Source organism: Hypanus sabinus, chromosome 11 (genome assembly GCF_030144855.1).
Source record: "Hypanus sabinus isolate sHypSab1 chromosome 11, sHypSab1.hap1, whole genome shotgun sequence".
NCBI lineage: Eukaryota > Metazoa > Chordata > Chondrichthyes > Myliobatiformes > Dasyatidae > Hypanus > Hypanus sabinus.
The window spans coordinates 89,928,719-89,947,455 of NC_082716.1; the positions used below are offsets into that span (position 1 = coordinate 89,928,719).

The 18,737-nt window shown below is 42.2% G+C and overlaps 1 protein-coding gene across 2 annotated transcripts in view; it reads right to left on the reverse strand.

Moving 5' to 3' along the window:
• Positions 1-10,856: 10,856 nt before the first annotated feature.
• Positions 10,857-18,737, reverse strand: part of dars2 (aspartyl-tRNA synthetase 2, mitochondrial) — a 91,709-nt gene continuing 83,828 nt past the window's right edge. For both annotated transcript variants that reach the window (XM_059984881.1, XM_059984882.1), the window contains exons 16-17: positions 16,973-17,048; positions 10,857-15,754 (exon numbers count right to left, since the gene is read on the reverse strand). In XM_059984881.1, coding sequence (XP_059840864.1) covers positions 15,564-15,754; positions 16,973-17,048 — 267 coding nt within the window. In that variant the 3' untranslated portion in view covers positions 10,857-15,563. The remainder of the gene's footprint in view (positions 15,755-16,972; positions 17,049-18,737) is intronic.

The window sequence follows — 18,737 nt, forward strand, 5'->3', positions numbered from 1 at the left end:
GAGTGCCATGCGATGAACTATCCCAACAGTATAAAAGCAGCCGCGCAGATTGCTCCGGAGACCACTTTGGTGGAGAGTTGTTGTGTTTGGACAGCAGAGTCGTAGGTGAGAGTGAAGAGTGCAAGCTTCGATCGAACCCAAAAGGGAGTGGGTAGTCGATAACGCTGTGCATTTCGGAGTTGACTGACATTTCGTGATCCAAATGTAGATTTTTGGCACCCACTTTGGTGACCCCTGCAAAGTCTTGGGTGTGTGGTGACTAGTCCTGGAAAAGGGTCTTCTCATGTCAGTTGTGTGGTGAAATTCTCACTTTTTGTGGACTCTTCAAAACAGAGCGCACCGTGAACCCACTTCCACTGTAAAGGTACAATGGCCGCTATGTGAGATCAGCGCTCGAGAGGTGCCAAATCGCCTTCGGAAAGGTATGGTGGCCGATTCGGCATATCTCTGCGGGACTCGCTTCTTCGCTGTATTTTGAATCTCCGTCTTCAAGATTGCCTCTTCACTACACTTCGAATCTCAATTCCCCTGTGAATCCCTGAAACTTTCTGAACCTATATTCCAACTCTGTTAAAAATTGTTTCTAAGTCTAACCGTTTTGGGAGCTATAAACACATAGCGCTGTCAACTTTGTTTTAAGTTAGTTGCTTGTTTAATTTTCTATGTTTCTGCTTGACTGTTAATAAACCTTAATTGTTTTGCAATAATTCCCTGACTCCGTTCCACATCTGGTTCCACGTAAAAGGTTGAATGCGATCCGGGATCAGCCATGATGAAACAGCGGGGCGGACTCGATGAGCTGAATGCCCTAAATCTGCTCATATGTCTTATGGACAAAGGCGTGGAAAGTATGAATCTTTGGAATTTTAAACATAATGGGTCTGTGGATGTTCCATCACAGAATATATTCCAGAGATAGTGACAAAGTTTTAGGCATTAAAGAAATTTCCTGCATTAAATCTGAGATTTAAAATGCAGCGGTCATTATTAAATCGTAGAGCAGGCATGAACTGAAAATCTTACACTTTCCTATTTCTTGTGCTTGTCCAAGATGAGGCCTTTTATTTAGATTGTTCACTGTCCACAGGAGGGGAATGTATTAACTGTAAGGGGATGGAAACAATGAAAACAACTTTGAAGTAGCACTTGTGTGAATAATGTGTTAAGAAATGGGAAAATGGGCTGGCAGAAATCCACGTGCTTGGAGGACTGCAAGAGACAGAGTCTTTGAACTAAAGGTTCAAAAGGTACATGTGTGATTATGGCGTCTGAGTAAGATGATCCTGCAGGTTGAATCTGCCTCGTTTGCTAGGAAATTGCTTGACGGAATTCAACAGGAGATCACAGTCTGATGCTTTGAATGGCATATTGAGTGACGACTGGTTTAACTCTTACAAGGGTATGTGTGAATAAAATTGTGTGTTAGGTTTGCTTCAGAGCTTGGCCTCCTTCTGCCCTGGCCTCTAGAGGCACAGTTTATTTCGTCTGAACATTCTTCATATACATAAATCATTTTATATAATTTCCTTTTTATCCTTACTTGAATCACATGGTGGAAAAACATTTATCTCCACCTGCTCTCTGTTTGCTGTTAAAACAACATCTTTTCAAAAAAGAAATCTCATTGAAAACCCTGAAGAAGATGTTCCATCTCAGGTGGTTGTTGAGAAGTTGCTTAGTTCACTGCATAGCTGTGTCCACACACAGTGAGGGCATTGAGCTGGACTGGAGACACCTCTGACTACCATGTCAGCTTCCAACTCAAGTAACTAGGATCTGGAAGCCAGGTAGATGTGGCTCAACTACCATGTTTTTGCAATGCTCAAATGAAAGCACAACTAGCAAGAATGAGAGTAACATTTGTTAAGTGTGAAACTGAGATGCAAGTGGAGAAAGCACGTGTAGAAATGGAGAGAGCGCATACCATGGCTACATTAAGTGTGCTCAAGGAAGTGTGTGAAGCTGAGGCTGCCTCAGCAAAGATAAAGGTGTATGAAGCTGGAGATGACAGAGACTTGTGAGTCTATAACCAGAACCTGTTACGGTTGCATTCATGACAGCCAATGAATCTCACTAAAGAATATGTTCCAACACATTTTGGCTATAAAAAAAATTACTTCAGCTTTATAAGAAGCTGAACACACTGCTCATCCAACGTATCTTTCACATAGTCTAGGTCAGGCGTCAGCAACCTTTACCACTGAAAGAGCCATTTGGACCCATTTCCCACAGAAAAGAAAACACTGGGAGCCACAAAACCCGTTTGACATTTAAAATGAAATAACACTGCATACAACGTTTTTTTTGCCTTTATGCTATGTATAAACTAACTATAATGTGTTGCATTTATGAAATCGATGAACTCCTGCAGAGAAAACAAAATTACATTTCTGCAACAAAACCATTTTGAACTCCGAAAAAATGACGTTGGGTTGAGGGTTACCTTTAAGTAAAATACTCAATGTCTATTTGAGTCCTTCTTGTATTTATGAAAAACGCCGAACTTAAATTTTCCGCCAGCAGCAAACCAAAAATAACGTCAGCCAGCTGTCAACCTGAAAAATAAAAGGACTATTTCACTGAACAATGAAAAAATATGAATATACGTAAAATAATAGGCAATTAAAATATTTATCATACTTGGTTAATGGGATTTCTGCTCCTGGACCTCAGCGCACAGCGTCTGGGTTGCCGAACCCTGGTCTAGGTATTAACAGTCAAAGGTCAGCAGCAACAAAGACCAACAATGCCCCCTACTGGAGTTCCATAACTGCAAAGTCCTAGGCAAGAGTCCTCTGCACTGACTGTACTTCTTCCCTCCATCCTCGGAAACACATTTGGCAAACCACTCATCATGATGCTCTCATTTAGGTGCATTAGAGTTGGTTTGGTATCTGGCTCATCAATACAGTGGGATTAAAAAGTATTCAACAAACAGTCTACCAGTTATCTGTCTTGGAAGTTGAGCTTTCGTAAAGTCATGGAAGGACTAAGTCTCAAACCTAGCCAAGATCAGACCTTCTCCTTAAGGGGCTGGGTGAGGAGACACTGCAACATGCAAGAACGGTTCGGGCAGTACACATTAATAATCCAGCCATGGGTTTACACCTGCTGCAGCAGAGGCTGGACAGGTGCTCTGGCTCTCCAGAGGCAATCAAAAAATCTTTCTTCAGTAGAGTTGATAACTTGCCAAAGAAACACAAAAGCTACAAGAGCCTGCATGTCTGTTGTCAGAACTGCAAGCCGCAAAAATAAACGAAGGATTGGGGCTGAGTTTCTTGGATACAACAAGAGGAATGAACCCTTTAGTGTACAAAATACCAGACAATATCCAGGAACTGTGGGTAACTGAAGGGTTCACGTATAAAGCGAAGCAGGGTGCCCACTATCACCCATTTTAATTCCTTGTGGACTTCGTCTGCCGCTGTGGAGTACTGTGTAATAACCCTGGCTTTGCACTATCAACTTTCAGGAAGACCTCATTCAAAGAGAGGTAACATAGAAAACTTACAGCACAATACAGGTCTTCAGCAACAGTGTGAAAAACCAAAACTGAAGTAGAAAACTCAATTATGATTCCCGATAGACAATAAGAAACCTCGCCTCTTAAGGAGATGCAGAGAATTCAGAAAAAAAAACCCCGCTTGCAGAGTGGACACTGTTTTCAATACGCTTCGAATGTTGTGCTATCTGTAAAGCTATCTTGCATTACATTGAGTGCGACAGTGACCAGCACTTCATTCAGCATCTTGGTTCCAGCACACCCGTAGCAGAGCATGGTGGGGAGCCCGCTGAGCATCCTCACATCCACTTTCTTTCCCACGCATGGAGGTATGCCAAGGTAAATCCTACTCTATAATATGTCCAGTCAAAATCTACACTAGTGGTCACCAACCTTCTTAAGCCCAAGAACCCCTAAAGGCAAGATCGACCCCAAATCGTTTAGTTACACACATGCGCACTGGGGCAGAAAAGACCGAAATAAAACCCCACAACCCGGAAGTATAAATAATGTATGCACACCAGAGGTCACCACCGTCTTTTGCACCGCGGACCGGCCAACGGGGAGAGGAAGGGGTTGTTAAACACGACCGGAATACAACGATACTCGAAGCAGGTTCCTTATGTCCAGTCTATTCCACAATTAAGTTTTCGTGGCTCTCAGCACTTAGCCTCTGTCCCGCTTGCTCATGTTTTTTTCCGCTGAAAAAACTCAGTAAGTTTGTCTTTAAGTGCGGGGTGCTTGGACAGGTGCCGAAGCAGTTTTGTGTGCTTCATTGCCTGATTAGACAGCCTCCCGCCTGCCCGCTGCCAGACGGCTTGGCCAGGTGTGGCTGGTCGTGGGTGGGGTGAGAGGACAAAGTCAGGGCCGGAGGTCCCCGTACCGGGACCACGGCGGTCGCAGTCCAGAGAGAGTGACCGACCGAGCGAGGGGTACATTAGGCCGACAAAAGTTTGTTTCAGTAGATCACAGCAAGGTAGCTGCTCTGCTGCTTATGAAACCTTGAGCCCGAATTAGGTCGTCTGTGAATATTTTAGCCCCGGGTTCCCCACCAACATTCAGTGTGCTAAACAGGTTCAGAGGCAGCGCCAGTCTGTCCGCGCTCCGGGCCAGTAGCAACGGCACTTCCCACCGGCCGTGCAAGGCGCCGGTTACCCAAGGCCAACCAGTCATCCCCGACGCGCTTGGGTAATAACCTCTCGTGTGTTCAACAGTGGGCGAGACAGGGAATGAGGAAAGGTGCAGCTGTCTCATATCATTTCCTTGCGACCTGGTGGTTGGGGACCACTGAAGTACATTGTGTAGTGTGAGGTAGTTACACACATGCACACTAGGCAGAACGAGCGGAACTAAAACCCCGCAACCTGGAAACAATCTCTCAACAGTATTTGTGTATTATTCTTTTTTTCGGGATCTATTGGGAAAGTCTCAAAGATCAACCAGTCGATCACGATCGACGGTTTGGCCACCACTAATCTACACGAAAGGATACCCTGAGTAAAAAGTAAAGACATATAAATTATTAGATGTGCCATTGGCAAAATGAGCATTCTTTGACGAGTTCAGTATTCAAAGTTACGTTTTCCTATACATTGTGAGGACACGTTGTGGATCAGATGTTACCGGAAGAATTGTGAATTCAATAGGAGAGGGGATCTGCTTGTCCTTGCCGACCGTCATTGATGGGAAGTAGAAAGCTGTCGGATGACAGCCAAGAAAGCTCGTTTAACTCAGCAACCGGTTTTACTGTGGCAAGCACAAAAACAAACCGGGCGCTCTGACGCAGGGAGAAAACCCACTCAAACGGAAAAGGTAATTATTATACACCCGGTCAGTGTGACCCACAAACACACAAGCGAATAACTGTATGAGCTAAACTGTAACAATAAATTAACTTGAACATCCCACGAAAGCATTTTAACACAAGAGCAACAAATAGCGCTGGTCATTAGGAATGCTGGGGCGGGCTGTCAACCACGCCCCCCCCGGGGGGCCACAATATTCCCAACAACAGGGTTGAAATTTCAACTCCTGAAGCTGCACACTGCCATTCACATATTAAGGAGATAACTGACAAGAATCCCCCACTTGACTCTTCTGCAGAAATTCTGATGGCAGACACTCCATGCGTGCACTGAACAGCGCAATGCACAGCGACTGGACCTTGGCGAATGCTCATCAGCATATTTAATCTGGAGAAAGGGCACTCGCCATTTCAGACTCTGACAACGTGAGCATGTGTTGAGGAACAGGAGGAGCTGAAGCTCAGCGAGCTTCGGCTCATAGGAAAAACTGAGAATGTGACAGAACCCAAGGGAGGTAGTCACCCCTAAGACGCAGGAGGAAGGTACTTCAATGGCTGACGGGAGAGGGAAAGGAAATGGGTAACCAGAGCAGAGTAGCCCTGTGGCCGTTCCTCGCAATAATAAGTATACCGCTTCAGGTACTGTTGAGCGGAATGATCGACTAGGGAGGAGTTACAACGACCGGGTTTTTGGCTCAGAGTCTGGCGCTGTAGTCAGCAGGCAAGGCAGAGAAGAGGAATGCAGCAGTATTAGGGGATTCAATAGTTAAAGAAGTAGACACGAGATTGTGTGGACATGAAAGAGACACCCGAATGGCATGTTGCCTCCCAGGTGCCACGGTTAGGAAAGTCTCGGATCGGATCCATGGCATTCTGAAGGAGGATCGTGAGCAGCCAAAGGGATTGGTACATATTGGGACCCATGACAAAGATAGAAAGAGAGAGGAGGTCCTGGAGAGAGAATTTAGGGAGTTAAGTTGAAAGCTGAAAAGCAGGACCTCAGGGCAGTAAACTCTGGGTTCCTGCCTGTGCCACGCACCATTGAGGGTAAGAATAGAATGATTTGGTAAATGAAAAAGTGGCCGAAGGACTAGTGCGGGGTGGTGGTGCAAGAGTTCAGATATCTGGAATCGCTTCTCGAGAAGGTATGACCTGTACAAAAGGGAAGGGTTACACAGAATCCGAGGGAGACCTGCATCCTTGCTGGCAGGTTTGATAGAGTATTTGGGGAGGGTTTAAACTAAATGACCAGATGGTTGGGAATCAGAGTGATAGGGCCGAGAATGGGGCGGTTGGTATACAACTAGATGCAATATGCAGTGAGACTGTCAGGAAGGACAGGCAGATGATAGAGAAAATTGCGGTCAGTGGCAAGAATTGCCGTGTAACATGGGGACAAAATCGAAGAGGGTGACGAATGCCAGACCGAATGTGTTATATCTGAATGCCGGCAGTATACGAAATAAAGTAGATGATCTTATAGCGCAGTTAGATTGATAGGTATGATGTTGAGGGCACCTCTGAGTCGTGGCTGAAAAGAAGATCACAGTTGGGAACTTAACATCCAAGGGTATTGTATCGAAAGAACAGGCAGGTAGCAGAGAGGGTGGGATGGCTCTGTTGATAAAATTGACAGGATCGGAAGATGTAAAATCCTTGTGAGCAGAGTTACGAAAATGCAAAAATAAAAAGACCCTGATAGGGGTTATATACAGATCTATGAAAAGTAGCCAGAGTGTAGGCTACAAATTACAACGGGAGATAGAAAACGTATGTCAAAAAGGAAATGTTACAAGTTATATGGGATTTCAACATGCAGGTAGATTGGAAATATCAGGTAGGTGCTGGATCCCGAGAGAGAATTTATAGAATGCCTAGATGTTTTTTTTTTCAGAGCAGCTTGTGGTTGAGCTCTGTACTGCGTGTTATGTAATGAACAGGAATTGATTAGAGAGCTTAAGGTTTGTGATCATAAATATGATAGACAATGTGAGAGGGAGAAGCTAAAATCAGATGAATCAGAACTACAGTGGAGTCTAGGGAATTACAGAGGCATGAGAAGAGCTGGCCAAAGTTGATTGGAAGGGTATACTAGCAGGGAAGATGGCGGAACATCAATGGCTGGAGTTTCTGGGAGCAATTTTGAAGGCACAAGATGGATGTATCCCACAGAAGAAGTATTCTAACGATGCAACCATGACTGACAAGGGAAGTTAAAAACAACATAAAAGCAAAAGAGGACACATAATAGAGTAATAGAGACACATAATAATAAACAATAGTGGGAAGTCAAAAAATTGCGAAGCTTTTACAAACCAATAGAAGGGAACTAAAAAATCACAAGGAAATAAATGTGAAGGAATATCAAAGAGGATACCAATGATTTTTCAGATATATAAACAGCAATAGAGAGTCAAGAGTAGATATTGGAACTCTGGAAAATAATGCTGGAGAGGTACTGTAGTCAAAGGGACAAGGAAATGGCAGACAAACTAAATAAGTATTTTGCATCCATCTTTACTGTGGAAGACACTAGTCATATGCCAGACTTTCAAAAATGCCAGGGAGAAGAAGTGAGTGCAATTGCAATTACTGGGGAGAAGGTGTTTGGGAAGCCGAAAGGTCTGAATGTGGATAAGTCACCTAGGTTAGATGGACTACAAGACTCCAGGGTTCTAAATGAGGTGGCTGGGGCGATTGTTAAAGCATTGGTTATGATCTGTAAAGAAACATTAGATTCTGGCATGATTCCAGGGGACTGGAAAATTGCAAATGCGACTCCACTCTTCAACAACAAGGGGAAGCAGAAGAAAGGAAATTATAGGCCAGTTAGTTTGACCTCAGTGATTGGTAAGATATTGGAGTCGATTGTTGAGGATGTTGTTTCGGGATACTTAGAGGCACATGATAAAATAGACCAAAGTCAGCATGGAAAATCTTGCCTGACAAACCTGTTCAAATTATTTGAGAAAATAGCAAGTGGAATAGACAAAGGAGAATCAGTGACTGGCGTGTACTTGGATTTTCATGAAGTCTTTAACAAGGTAGCACACATGAAGCTGCTAAACAAGAGTCCACGGTATTACAAGGAAGATGCCAGCATGGATAGAGCATTGACTAATTGGCAGGAGACAGTGGGAATAAAGGGAGCCTTTTCTGATTGGCTGCTGCGAACTAGAGATGTTCTGCAGGATTTGGTGTTAGGACCACTTCTCTTTACATTGGATGTCAATGATTGATGATGGAATTGATTGCTTTGTATACGAGTTTGTGGACAATATGAAAATAAGTGGAGGGGTAGGTAGTGTTGAGGAAATAGGAAGGCTGGAGAATGACTTACAGATTAGTAGAATGGGCAAAAGTCCTAGGTGCAAAGGGACTTGGGGAGTCCTTGTGCAGGTTTCCCTAAAGGTTAATTTGCAGGTTGAGTCAGTAGTGAGGAAGACAAATTCAAAATGAATGTGAGGACCAGAACATAAAAACAAAGCTGTAATACTGAGACTTTATAAAGTACTGGTGAGGTCTTGCTTGGAGTACTGAGAGAATTTCGGGACCCTAATTTAAGAAAGGATGTGCTGTTCAGAGAGGGTTCAAAAGAGTTCACAAGAATAATTCCAGGAATGAAAGGCTTATTGTATCAGAAATCAGGTTTACTATCACTGGCATGTATCGTGAAATTTGTTAACTTAGCAGCAGGAGTTCAATGCAATATATAATATAGAAGAAAATAATAAACTACAGTATATGTACATTTAATATATTAAAATAGTGCAAAAACATTAATAATAATAATTTTAAAAAGTGAGGTAGCGTTCACGGGTTCAATGTCCATTTAGGAATCGGATGGCAGAGGGGAAGATGCTGTTCCTGAATCGCTTAGTGTGTGGCTTCAGGCTTCTGTACCACCTACCTGATGGTAACATGAGAGTTCATGTATTTGGTAACTGTCCCTCACCAGAATGGGCAATCTATAGGCTTAAGAGGATAGCTAACAAGGGATAGAAGTAATTCAGAATTGAAGCATAGAGGAATATGGAAAGGTATTTCTATATTGGTAATGGTCTTACATCATTTTCTTGTGCAGCAGTGGCTGTCAGTTTGCTGTAAGCAGCGGAAGACATATTCTCAGACTGCATAAGACTGCATCCAACAGTGCTGGCGTCATGCAATGCTTCCTATCTTAAAATTTTGATCTTGGACAGGACCTCCCTCCTATACAGTGCAGTCTGGGCCTTGGATGGTACCCTTATTTTCCAGGTCCTTGATACAGGAAGACCTTTTAAGCATCATGGTCTGCTATCAACTATCCACAGTCTATTTGATCCTCTGATTTACTGCTTGGGCCATTACCCAGGGAAGTTTCATGTTAATAAAGTTGACCTCAGATGCTTGTGGATGGGATGTCCCACTCCCTACTGAGAAACATGAGCAGTGGTGTTCTTCCCTTCTGGATCTTAAAGGCTTGAACATTCCAAGAATCTACATGACAATTCCACCACCCGATACCCAAAACAAAAATGTCTGCATTCTGTAATGCGTTAACTAAAGCTATTGCTGCTGTTGCATACCTGAAGGTCACAGATGATGATAGATACAGTGAAGATAGATTAGTTAGATTCATCCTGGGAAAGACAAAGCTTGCTCCCAAACCAAGACTTGAACTTGGTGCTGCTGTTCTAGTTTTTTATTAATTTCACTACTTGTTTTGCACTACTTATTTAACTATTATATATATTTACTGTAATTCAGTTTATTTTTCTACATCATTAGATTATATTGTCAGATCGCTCAGTGGGAGAGAATTTTGGAGATAGTGATCATAATTCTATCTCCTTTGCAATAGCATTGGAGAGAGATAGGAACAGACAAGTTAGAAAAGCGTTTAATTGGAGTAAGGGGAATTATGAAGCTATCAGACAGGAACTTGGAAGCTTAATTGGGGATAGATGTTCTCAGGGAAAGGTACAGAAGAAATGTGGCAAATGTTCAGATGTGACCTACCATTTGTGTGGAGTTCTGCATAGGTACGTTCCAGTGAGACAGGGAAGTTATGGTAGGGTACAGGAACCGTGGTGTACAAAGGCTGTAGTAAATCTAGTCAAGAATAAAAGCTTACAAAATGTTCAGAGAACTAGGTAATGTTAGATATCTATAAGATTATAAGGCTAACAGGAAGGAGCTTAAGTAGGAAATTAGGAGAATCAGACGGGGCCGTGAGAAGGCTTTGGCGGACAGGATTAAGGAAAACCCCAAGGCATTCTACACGTATGTGACGAGCAAGAGGATAAGATGTGAAAGAATAGGACCTATCAAGTGTAACAGTGGGAAAGTGTGTATAGAACCGGAGGAAATTGCAGAAGCACTTAATGAATTCATTACTTAAGTATTCACTATTGTAACCCTTACCCAACAGGCTGGTATATGTCTAGGGGAAAAAAGGGATCCAGCCACTCTCCAACCCACCTCCCGTACACGCAGGTGCTGTGAGAATCAAGTTTACGCCTCGAGCCCGCCAACAGTATCAAATCCACAACAAATACCGTTATGAAATACACTTTAAAGAGTTTACTAAAATTAAAAATAGTAAGCAATACAATATATATACACAAGGAAAAAAACAAAAGGCGCCACTTATCAAAGTTCAGTCTGTTTAGTGCACTCGTTGGAGCTCAATCAACGAACCAATCGACCCATCCGGCCGTCGCACCTGGGACCACCCTGGTGGTCTTACGAGCAGTCCAGCACACGTCCACCTTCTTCAGTGTCTTCCTCGGCCTCTCCCTAAAAAACCCGCGAAAACCCCTCCCCCAAGTTCCCAGCATCACAAGACACAATGACATTCCCCATTGATTAACAAATGAATACAATTACCATATCAGCCATTCTAAAGTGAAACAACGGCTAGAGAAACACTTATCCGACAAAGAAACATTCCTACTTGTAACAAACCAAAGAGGCCATTTTGAGTAACATACCCAGGACATTGTACACTATGAAAAAGGATCTTGGTGATTGTATTGATGACTTGCAGTGAACTGAAAAGCTTAAGCATGTAGATATTAAGAGGATTTGATGGAGCTTTTGGAAAGCATCAAGTTGGGTAAGTCATCGGGACCGGATGAGATGTACCTCAGACTAATGTGGGAGGCGAGAGAAGAGACTGAGGAGCCTCTGGCGATGATCTTTGCATCGTCAATGGGGATGGGAGAGATTCCAAAGGATTGGAGAGGCTGCGGATGTTATTCTCTTATTCAAGAAGGGGAGTAGAGATAGCCCAGGAAATTACAGAAAAGTGAGGCTTACTTCAATGGCTGTTAAGTTGATGGAGAAGATCCTGAGAGGCAGGATTTATGAACATTTGGAGAGGTATAATATGATTAAGAACAGTCAGCACAGCTTTGTGAAGGGCAGGTCATCCCTTACAAGCCCAATTGAATATTTTGAGGATGTGACTAAACACATTGATGAAGGAAGAGCAGTAGGTGTAGTGTATATGGATTTCAGCAAGGCATTTGATAAGGTACCCCATGCAAGGATTATTGAGAAAGTAAGGAGGCATGGGATCCAAGGGGACATTGCTTTGTGGATCTAGAAATGGCTTGCCCACAGAAAGCAAAGTGTGGTTGTAGATGGGTCATATTCTGCATAGAGGTCAGTGACCAGTGGTGTGCCTCAGGGATCTGTTCTTACTCTGCATGATTTTTATAAATGACCTGGATGAGGAAGTGGAAGGATGGATTATTAAGTTTGCTGATGATACAAAGGTTGGGGGGTGTGGAGGGCTGTCAGAGGTTACAGTGGGACATTGATAGGATGCAAAACTGGGCTGAGAAGTGTCAGATGGAGTTCAACCCAGATAAGTATGGAGTAAGTGTTCGGCACGGACTAGAAGGGTCGAGATGGCTTGTCTCCGTGCTATAATTGTTATATGGTTATGGTTATAAGTGTGAAGTGGTTCATTTTGGTAGGTCAAATATGATGGCAGAATATAGAATTGATGGTAAGACTCCTGGCAGTGTAGAAGATCAGAGGGATCATGGGGTCCAAGTCCATAGGACTCTCAAAGCAGCTGTGCAGGTTGACTCTGTGGTTAAGAAGGCATACAATGTATTGGCCTTCACCAATTGGGGAATTGAATTTAGGAGCCAAGAAGTAATGTTGCAGCTATATAGAACCCTGGTCAGACCCTACTTGGAGTACTGTGCTCAGTTCTGGTTGCCTCACTATAGGAAAAGTTGTGGAAACCATAGAAAGGGTGCAGAGGAGATTTACAAAGATGTTGCCTGGATTGGGGAGCATGCCTTATGAAAACAGGTTGAGTGAACTTGGCCTTTTCTTCTTGGAGCGACGAAGGATGAGAGGTGTATAAGATTATGAGAGGCATTGATCGTGTGGATAGTCAAAGGCTATTTCCCAGGGCTGAAATGGCTGCCACAAGAGGACACAGGTTTAAGGTGCTGGGAAGTACTTTGAGAGGAGATGTTAGGGCTAAGTTTTTTTTATGCAGAGTGGGGAGTGCATGGAATGGCAACAGTGGTGGAGGTGGATACAATAGGGTCTTTTAAGAGACTTTTAGATAGGTACATGAAGCTTAGAAAAATAGAGGGCTATGGGTAACCCTAATAATTTCTAAGGTAGGGACATGTTTGGCACAACTTTGTGGGCCAAAGGGCCTGTATTGTGCTGTAGGTTTTCTATGCTTCTATCATATATTGCATTGTACTGCTGCAGCTAAGTTAACAAATTTCATGACATACGGTGCTGATTTTAAACCTGATTATGAGATGGCAGAGATTATAACTAAAGAGCTGGACACACAACTAGATGGCATCAAGTTCTTTACTGATGGCAATGTTGTGCTCTGTTTTAAATATGATGAAACAAAGAGACAATCTGTTGGTCTCCCCTCTTGTTGTGGAGAGCAATACCTGTCTCTTCCTTGTTACGGAGAGAACCTGAGGAATGTTGAAATGTTGGAATGGACAGTTAATTTTGATGTACTGTAGACCATGATCTCTCTTTAGGGGCTTTGCTGATGCTGGCATGGTGGGTGGTAGGAATGCTGATACTTTGCTAGAATAAGTGGGGGGAGGGCTAATGTGTTTGTGCATGGAAGGGGAAGGGGATTCTAACATTTTTTTCTGTCATTCATTCTTTGGGGCTTTTTTCTTCTGTTTTGAGGGTGAGAATTTCAGGTTGTATATTGCATACATTCTCTGATATTAAATGAAACCATTGATTCTATGCTTATGTACATAATAGGACCCAACATATCAGGCAATCAACTCAGAGGAGCCAATGGAACTGTGTTCCTACTGATCTCAACCTGGCTGATCATGCCACAAAGTGGCTCAAAACTTATCAGCTCACCCTCTCCTCATAGTTAACTGGCCCAACATTTTTAGCTGATCCCCATCACGAACATAGACAATGGAAAACTTTTGACTTAGCTGACCTTGAGGCAGATGTAGAAAAACGTCCTCAAGTGTAGAACAACTTAACCCATTTATCACTTTTCCAAATTGGCAGAACACACTTTGAGTGTTTTTTAAGCTGGAAGTTTTTTTCCAGAGCAAATGGCCAGCTCTCGCATATTACTCGTTCTATTAGAGTAGCAGCCAAAGACAGCCTTTGTAAACAACCTCAGTGCTCAGCAACTGAATTGGAAAAGGTTAGATTCTATCTAGTTCTAAGACAGGTTTATCACAATCAGGAACCTCTCCCAAAACCAAGTCCCCTTAGTAACTCTGTCTCTTTCCTGACTGAGGGGCTACTGTGAGTTGGAGGACATATAAAGAAGGCACAACTCACTTCAGAGGTAATGCACTGAATCGTCATTTTTTCTTGTCAAGACCTATGCATTAACCACCTCACTTTAAGAATAATTCACACAAAAGCGTCTTCCACTTCTGTGAAATAGACTGAAAACTGAACCCAATCTACAGTAACAGCCTAAGGCCACATTGCCTTGGAGACAGTGTAGTTGTGGCAGCTTGTTTAACCTCTTGTGCAAAAAACAGATTGAATGTATTCATGGGTACATCCTCAGAAAATCCCAAAACCAATGGATTTGTGTGTAATCACAAACAAGAGAAAATCTGGCAATCCAAGGAATACAAACAAAATGCTGGAGGAATTCAGCAGGCCAGTCAGCATCTATGTAAAAGAGTTAAACTGTCGATTTTTCAGGTCGAGGCTGCCTGGCCTGCTGAATTCAACATTTCCTGTGGATTTTTATGTATCTATTGTTACTGCTTAGGGCAATGTGGCATTAACTATTTTACTTCCACCACTACCCTTTGAAAGTGTTTCAATTAACATTCTGTGTGTTGCAGTATTTTATAGTCAACTGATCATTTCTGTTTTATGGTATTATTTGCAAAACATTACAGATCACAAAATATCAATGTAGCACAAGTACAGAATTGAAAGCAGAGTAGAACTTCTTGGACCATTAAATATATGACTGTATTTTCCAATGCCATTAAGTGAATGGGCCCTGCCTCTAGTTTACTGATTTCTTTCAGTATGGTCCCAGGTTCAGTGAGGTTTGAGATTTGGCGAGACTTGTACTTCGGACTTAGATTCCTTGTTCCATTCCCAAATGGCATTGACAACTTAGCAGTCAACTGTCAATATTACAAAATAAACGCCCCGAATTCTGCAAAATCTCAACTGCTTTTCTACCACCTATTAGTGCACCAGAACAATTCACAGAAATCAGGGCTGAGGAAGAACTCTGGGAGTGATGGAGTTGAGGCTCTTTCACTACCCTCACATTTGGGTGATCTGGTGATCCCACAGCTTTTGGATTGATATACTTAGCAAAATCATGGGCCAACCTTGATCTATGCTTGACCCTAAACCACAGGGAGTGTGATTTCTGCCGTTTCACTATGGTATCTACAATGTTACTTGTACTGCTGCCCTGGCACTAGAGATTCTATAGGGAGCTCAGCATTGCATAGAAGTTGCTTCTTCTCCTCTTCCCCTACTCCAATTTGGATGAACCCAATAAATTATAGGACAACCTTGTTTTATCCTGAATGTAATTTACCTTATTACTTGAAGAAAGAGAGGTTTCAGTGAGTAAGTTGCCATGATTTGATAGAAGTGAGCATGAAATATTGGAAAATATGTTCAAAGCCACAGCAGGGAAGTTCAGACCTCAATGCTTCCGGTAATGATACAAACTTATATGGTCCAAATCCTTTGGCTGCTGTTGCTTTTGCCTCAGGAAATAATCCGTGCAGTAATTCATGAGTTGGTTTTGTCCTTCTGGATTTCTGCTGGCCAATTGACCTGAATATGATATGGGCTTAGTTCTTCAGGATTCACAGAGTCTGGGGCATTGCTCATTAGATCATGTCCTCTGAAAGATTTAGGAAAGGCAATCACATCCCTGATAGTTGAAGCTCCAACTGTAAGAGCTATCAGTCTGTCCAAGCCTGGAATGAAACAGATTAGACAATGAATCAAACATCCTAAATAGTCATAAGTCATGGCTACTCAATATTTAAAAAATGTTAAAAAAAACCCAGAATTTTGTTGCCTTTAGCTTTAATAAATAAAGCCTGCCCGGACCAGAATTCCCTCAGGATTGAAAGTAAGTGTAGCTAGTGGAGTGATTGTATTGCTGAATTAAATTTAAGAAGAGTCATATCCAACAAGCCAGAATTTGAATTCCACTTCTTAAAAATCAAAAATCAAAATCTAGCCCCAGTAAAAGTGATAACAATTTTTGATAAGTGAAAAATCACACCTGTGGCAAAATTCCTTAGACCAGTTGTAACCCAGATCTTTAACAAAGAGGTGCCCATGCTTGTCCTTTAATTTTTAACAAATTTGCTCAGGATAAAAGTGCTTTCCATCAATTTTCTATTCAATGTTAAAAAGATCCCAGAAACTCTACACCCTCAGCTGTGATTGTGAGCTGCATGATAGGCTATCAATAAAAAACCTGTGTAATGATCTGGTTCATATTTTTACTGTTATGTTGTATGTATTTCATTTTGGCAGTTCTGTGAGAGCTGCTGGTTTTCAGCGGCTCCCTTTCAGCTTGTATGGGTTACTGTTGAAGAGAAGGGATGATGTGGAATGTGTGCCATTCAATTAGCAGGAGGTTTTCTTGGTGAGTGGCAATAAGGTTGGTCTTGGGCTTTTGTTCTGGGGGCGGTTGAAGACAGAAGACACTGGGGAGAACCAGTCCTAGCATATGATCCGGTGGGAGACCCGTTTGTTCAAGGTGGATTGTGAGCAACGTTCAGAAAGTGGAGTGGGCATTCACGCTGATGAGTGCCCAGCACGTGAGTGACAGAGAAGTTCAAAATGAGCTCCAACTTGTACACATTCGACTGTTTAATTAGAATGGGCTCTTTTCTTTTTGTTATTCTTTACTAACCCTTCAGTTAAGATTCATAAATATAATTCCTTTAATTGTATGCAGTGTACTGTCTGTTATTTCATTGCACCAATTTGTAACAGGGCCCCAACTTACACAGCATCCACACAAATTAGAGTTTGGGTGGGGGAAGAGTGCCTCAATCTCACGAGTTTCTGGTGGGGCCAGAGGTTGTCTTCCCTAGACTTACGCAGCCAAGGAAACCAGGAGGTTTCATTTATTCTAATTTAATCATAGACTGACAAACATTTATTCCGGAACTCACCCAATGCAATCCCCCCATGGGGCGGTGCACCAGAATCTAATGCCTTCAGTAGATGTTGTAATAATCCACTGTCTTCCTATGATAAACACAAACAAAGATCTATTCAACTGAAACAATTCCATGTGATTACAGGTAGTCCCTGAGTTACGAGCGCCTGACTTACGAACAACTCGTACTTACGAACTGAGTTGAAGGAGAACGCCGTCTACCATTTTAAGACGTTGCTGTTGACACTGTGTTGAGTGTGTAACTTTGTATTTGGCTTAAATTTTTCTTAGCAAGATTCACCCTGACCCCGCCCCCACCTTTTCCAGTTGGCTGGTGGCGCAGTGAGATCAGCGCCGGGCTCGAGAACAGAGGTTCCCAAGTTCAATCCAGTGACAGACCGCTTCCAAGCTCGCAACTCGACCTCATAAAAAGAACACTGTCACCTCCAGTTTATTTTCCCATTGTGGAGAATCAAATACCCAAACCAAGCACAGCCCCCACTTGTCCAATTTAACCCGTCTCATTGCGGTGGACTTTAGGAACCGGGGAATTCAGTGCGGTGGTCCTTAGGACCCAGCAGAGCTCGGGACCCACTGCCCGCAGTGTTTCTGTTCTGTTGATGGAAAGCAATTGAAAATAAAGTGGAAATAATAAAGCATTTGGAAAGAGGTGAGACGTCATCAGTCATTGGAAAAGCATTAAGCTACAGTCGGTCAACGATCGGAACAATTTTAAAGGATAAAGGATAAAGTGAGAATAATGAAGCATGTGAAAGGCCCTGCCCTGATGAAAGCTACAATTATTACTAAGCAACGCAGTGGTTTAGTTATTGGAATACATACATTTCTTAAGTGTTTTATATACATACTATATACTAAGACAAGCGTTTGACTAACGGATGCTAATAATACCGGATGTATTTGTTCTGACTTATGTACAAATCGGACTTAAAGACGGACTCAGGAACGGAACTCATTTGTAACCTGGGGTCTGCTTGTATGTTCCACTTGCCCCACCATTGTTGCATTTACTCAAAATACTGATTTCTAAAACATTTTTCATTCATTTGTGCACCAGTAAATGAATGTCAATGCAGATATAAGACAAATGATGAAGATACTGCAAACTGGAACAAAACAAACAGTGGAAGAATTCAGTCGAGCAACATCTGTGAACGTAAAAGGCAATGGGTCAACATTTTGCATTTTGAATCAATGCATCAACTTGTCCCTTTTGCAGCCACATATATTCTTTTTGTCATGTTGAGTTCATGATGGATTAACGTAATTTAAATAATTATTTAATAGGTGTACTAAGGTTGAAGTCCTGCCTCTCATATTTTCAAGAATGTTTGACATAATAACTTAATGCATTAACTACATTCAAAGGGATATGGACAACAAATTGGTTAAGTTATTGAAGCAAAACAGGTATTACTTTTTATACAGGGCAGATTTGAATAGATTCTTGGATGATTCTGTACCTCCAGCAGTTTTTTGTCTGATTCCTATAGTCCTTCATTTCATATCTAAAAGCCTATCAGTATATCAAATAAAACCAATAACTGAGTTTCTACACTCATCAGAAAAGTTCAAATGTTTACAAGCCCCTTGTACAGAAATATCTTTGTCCTAAATGATTGACCACAATCTGAAACCCAGCTTCCTATTCTTAACTCTCTAAACCAGCTTTTGGCATCTACCCGTTATTTTTTTCTAAAAATCTTAATGAGATCTCCCTTCATTCTCCTAAATTCCAGTAATATACACTAATCTTA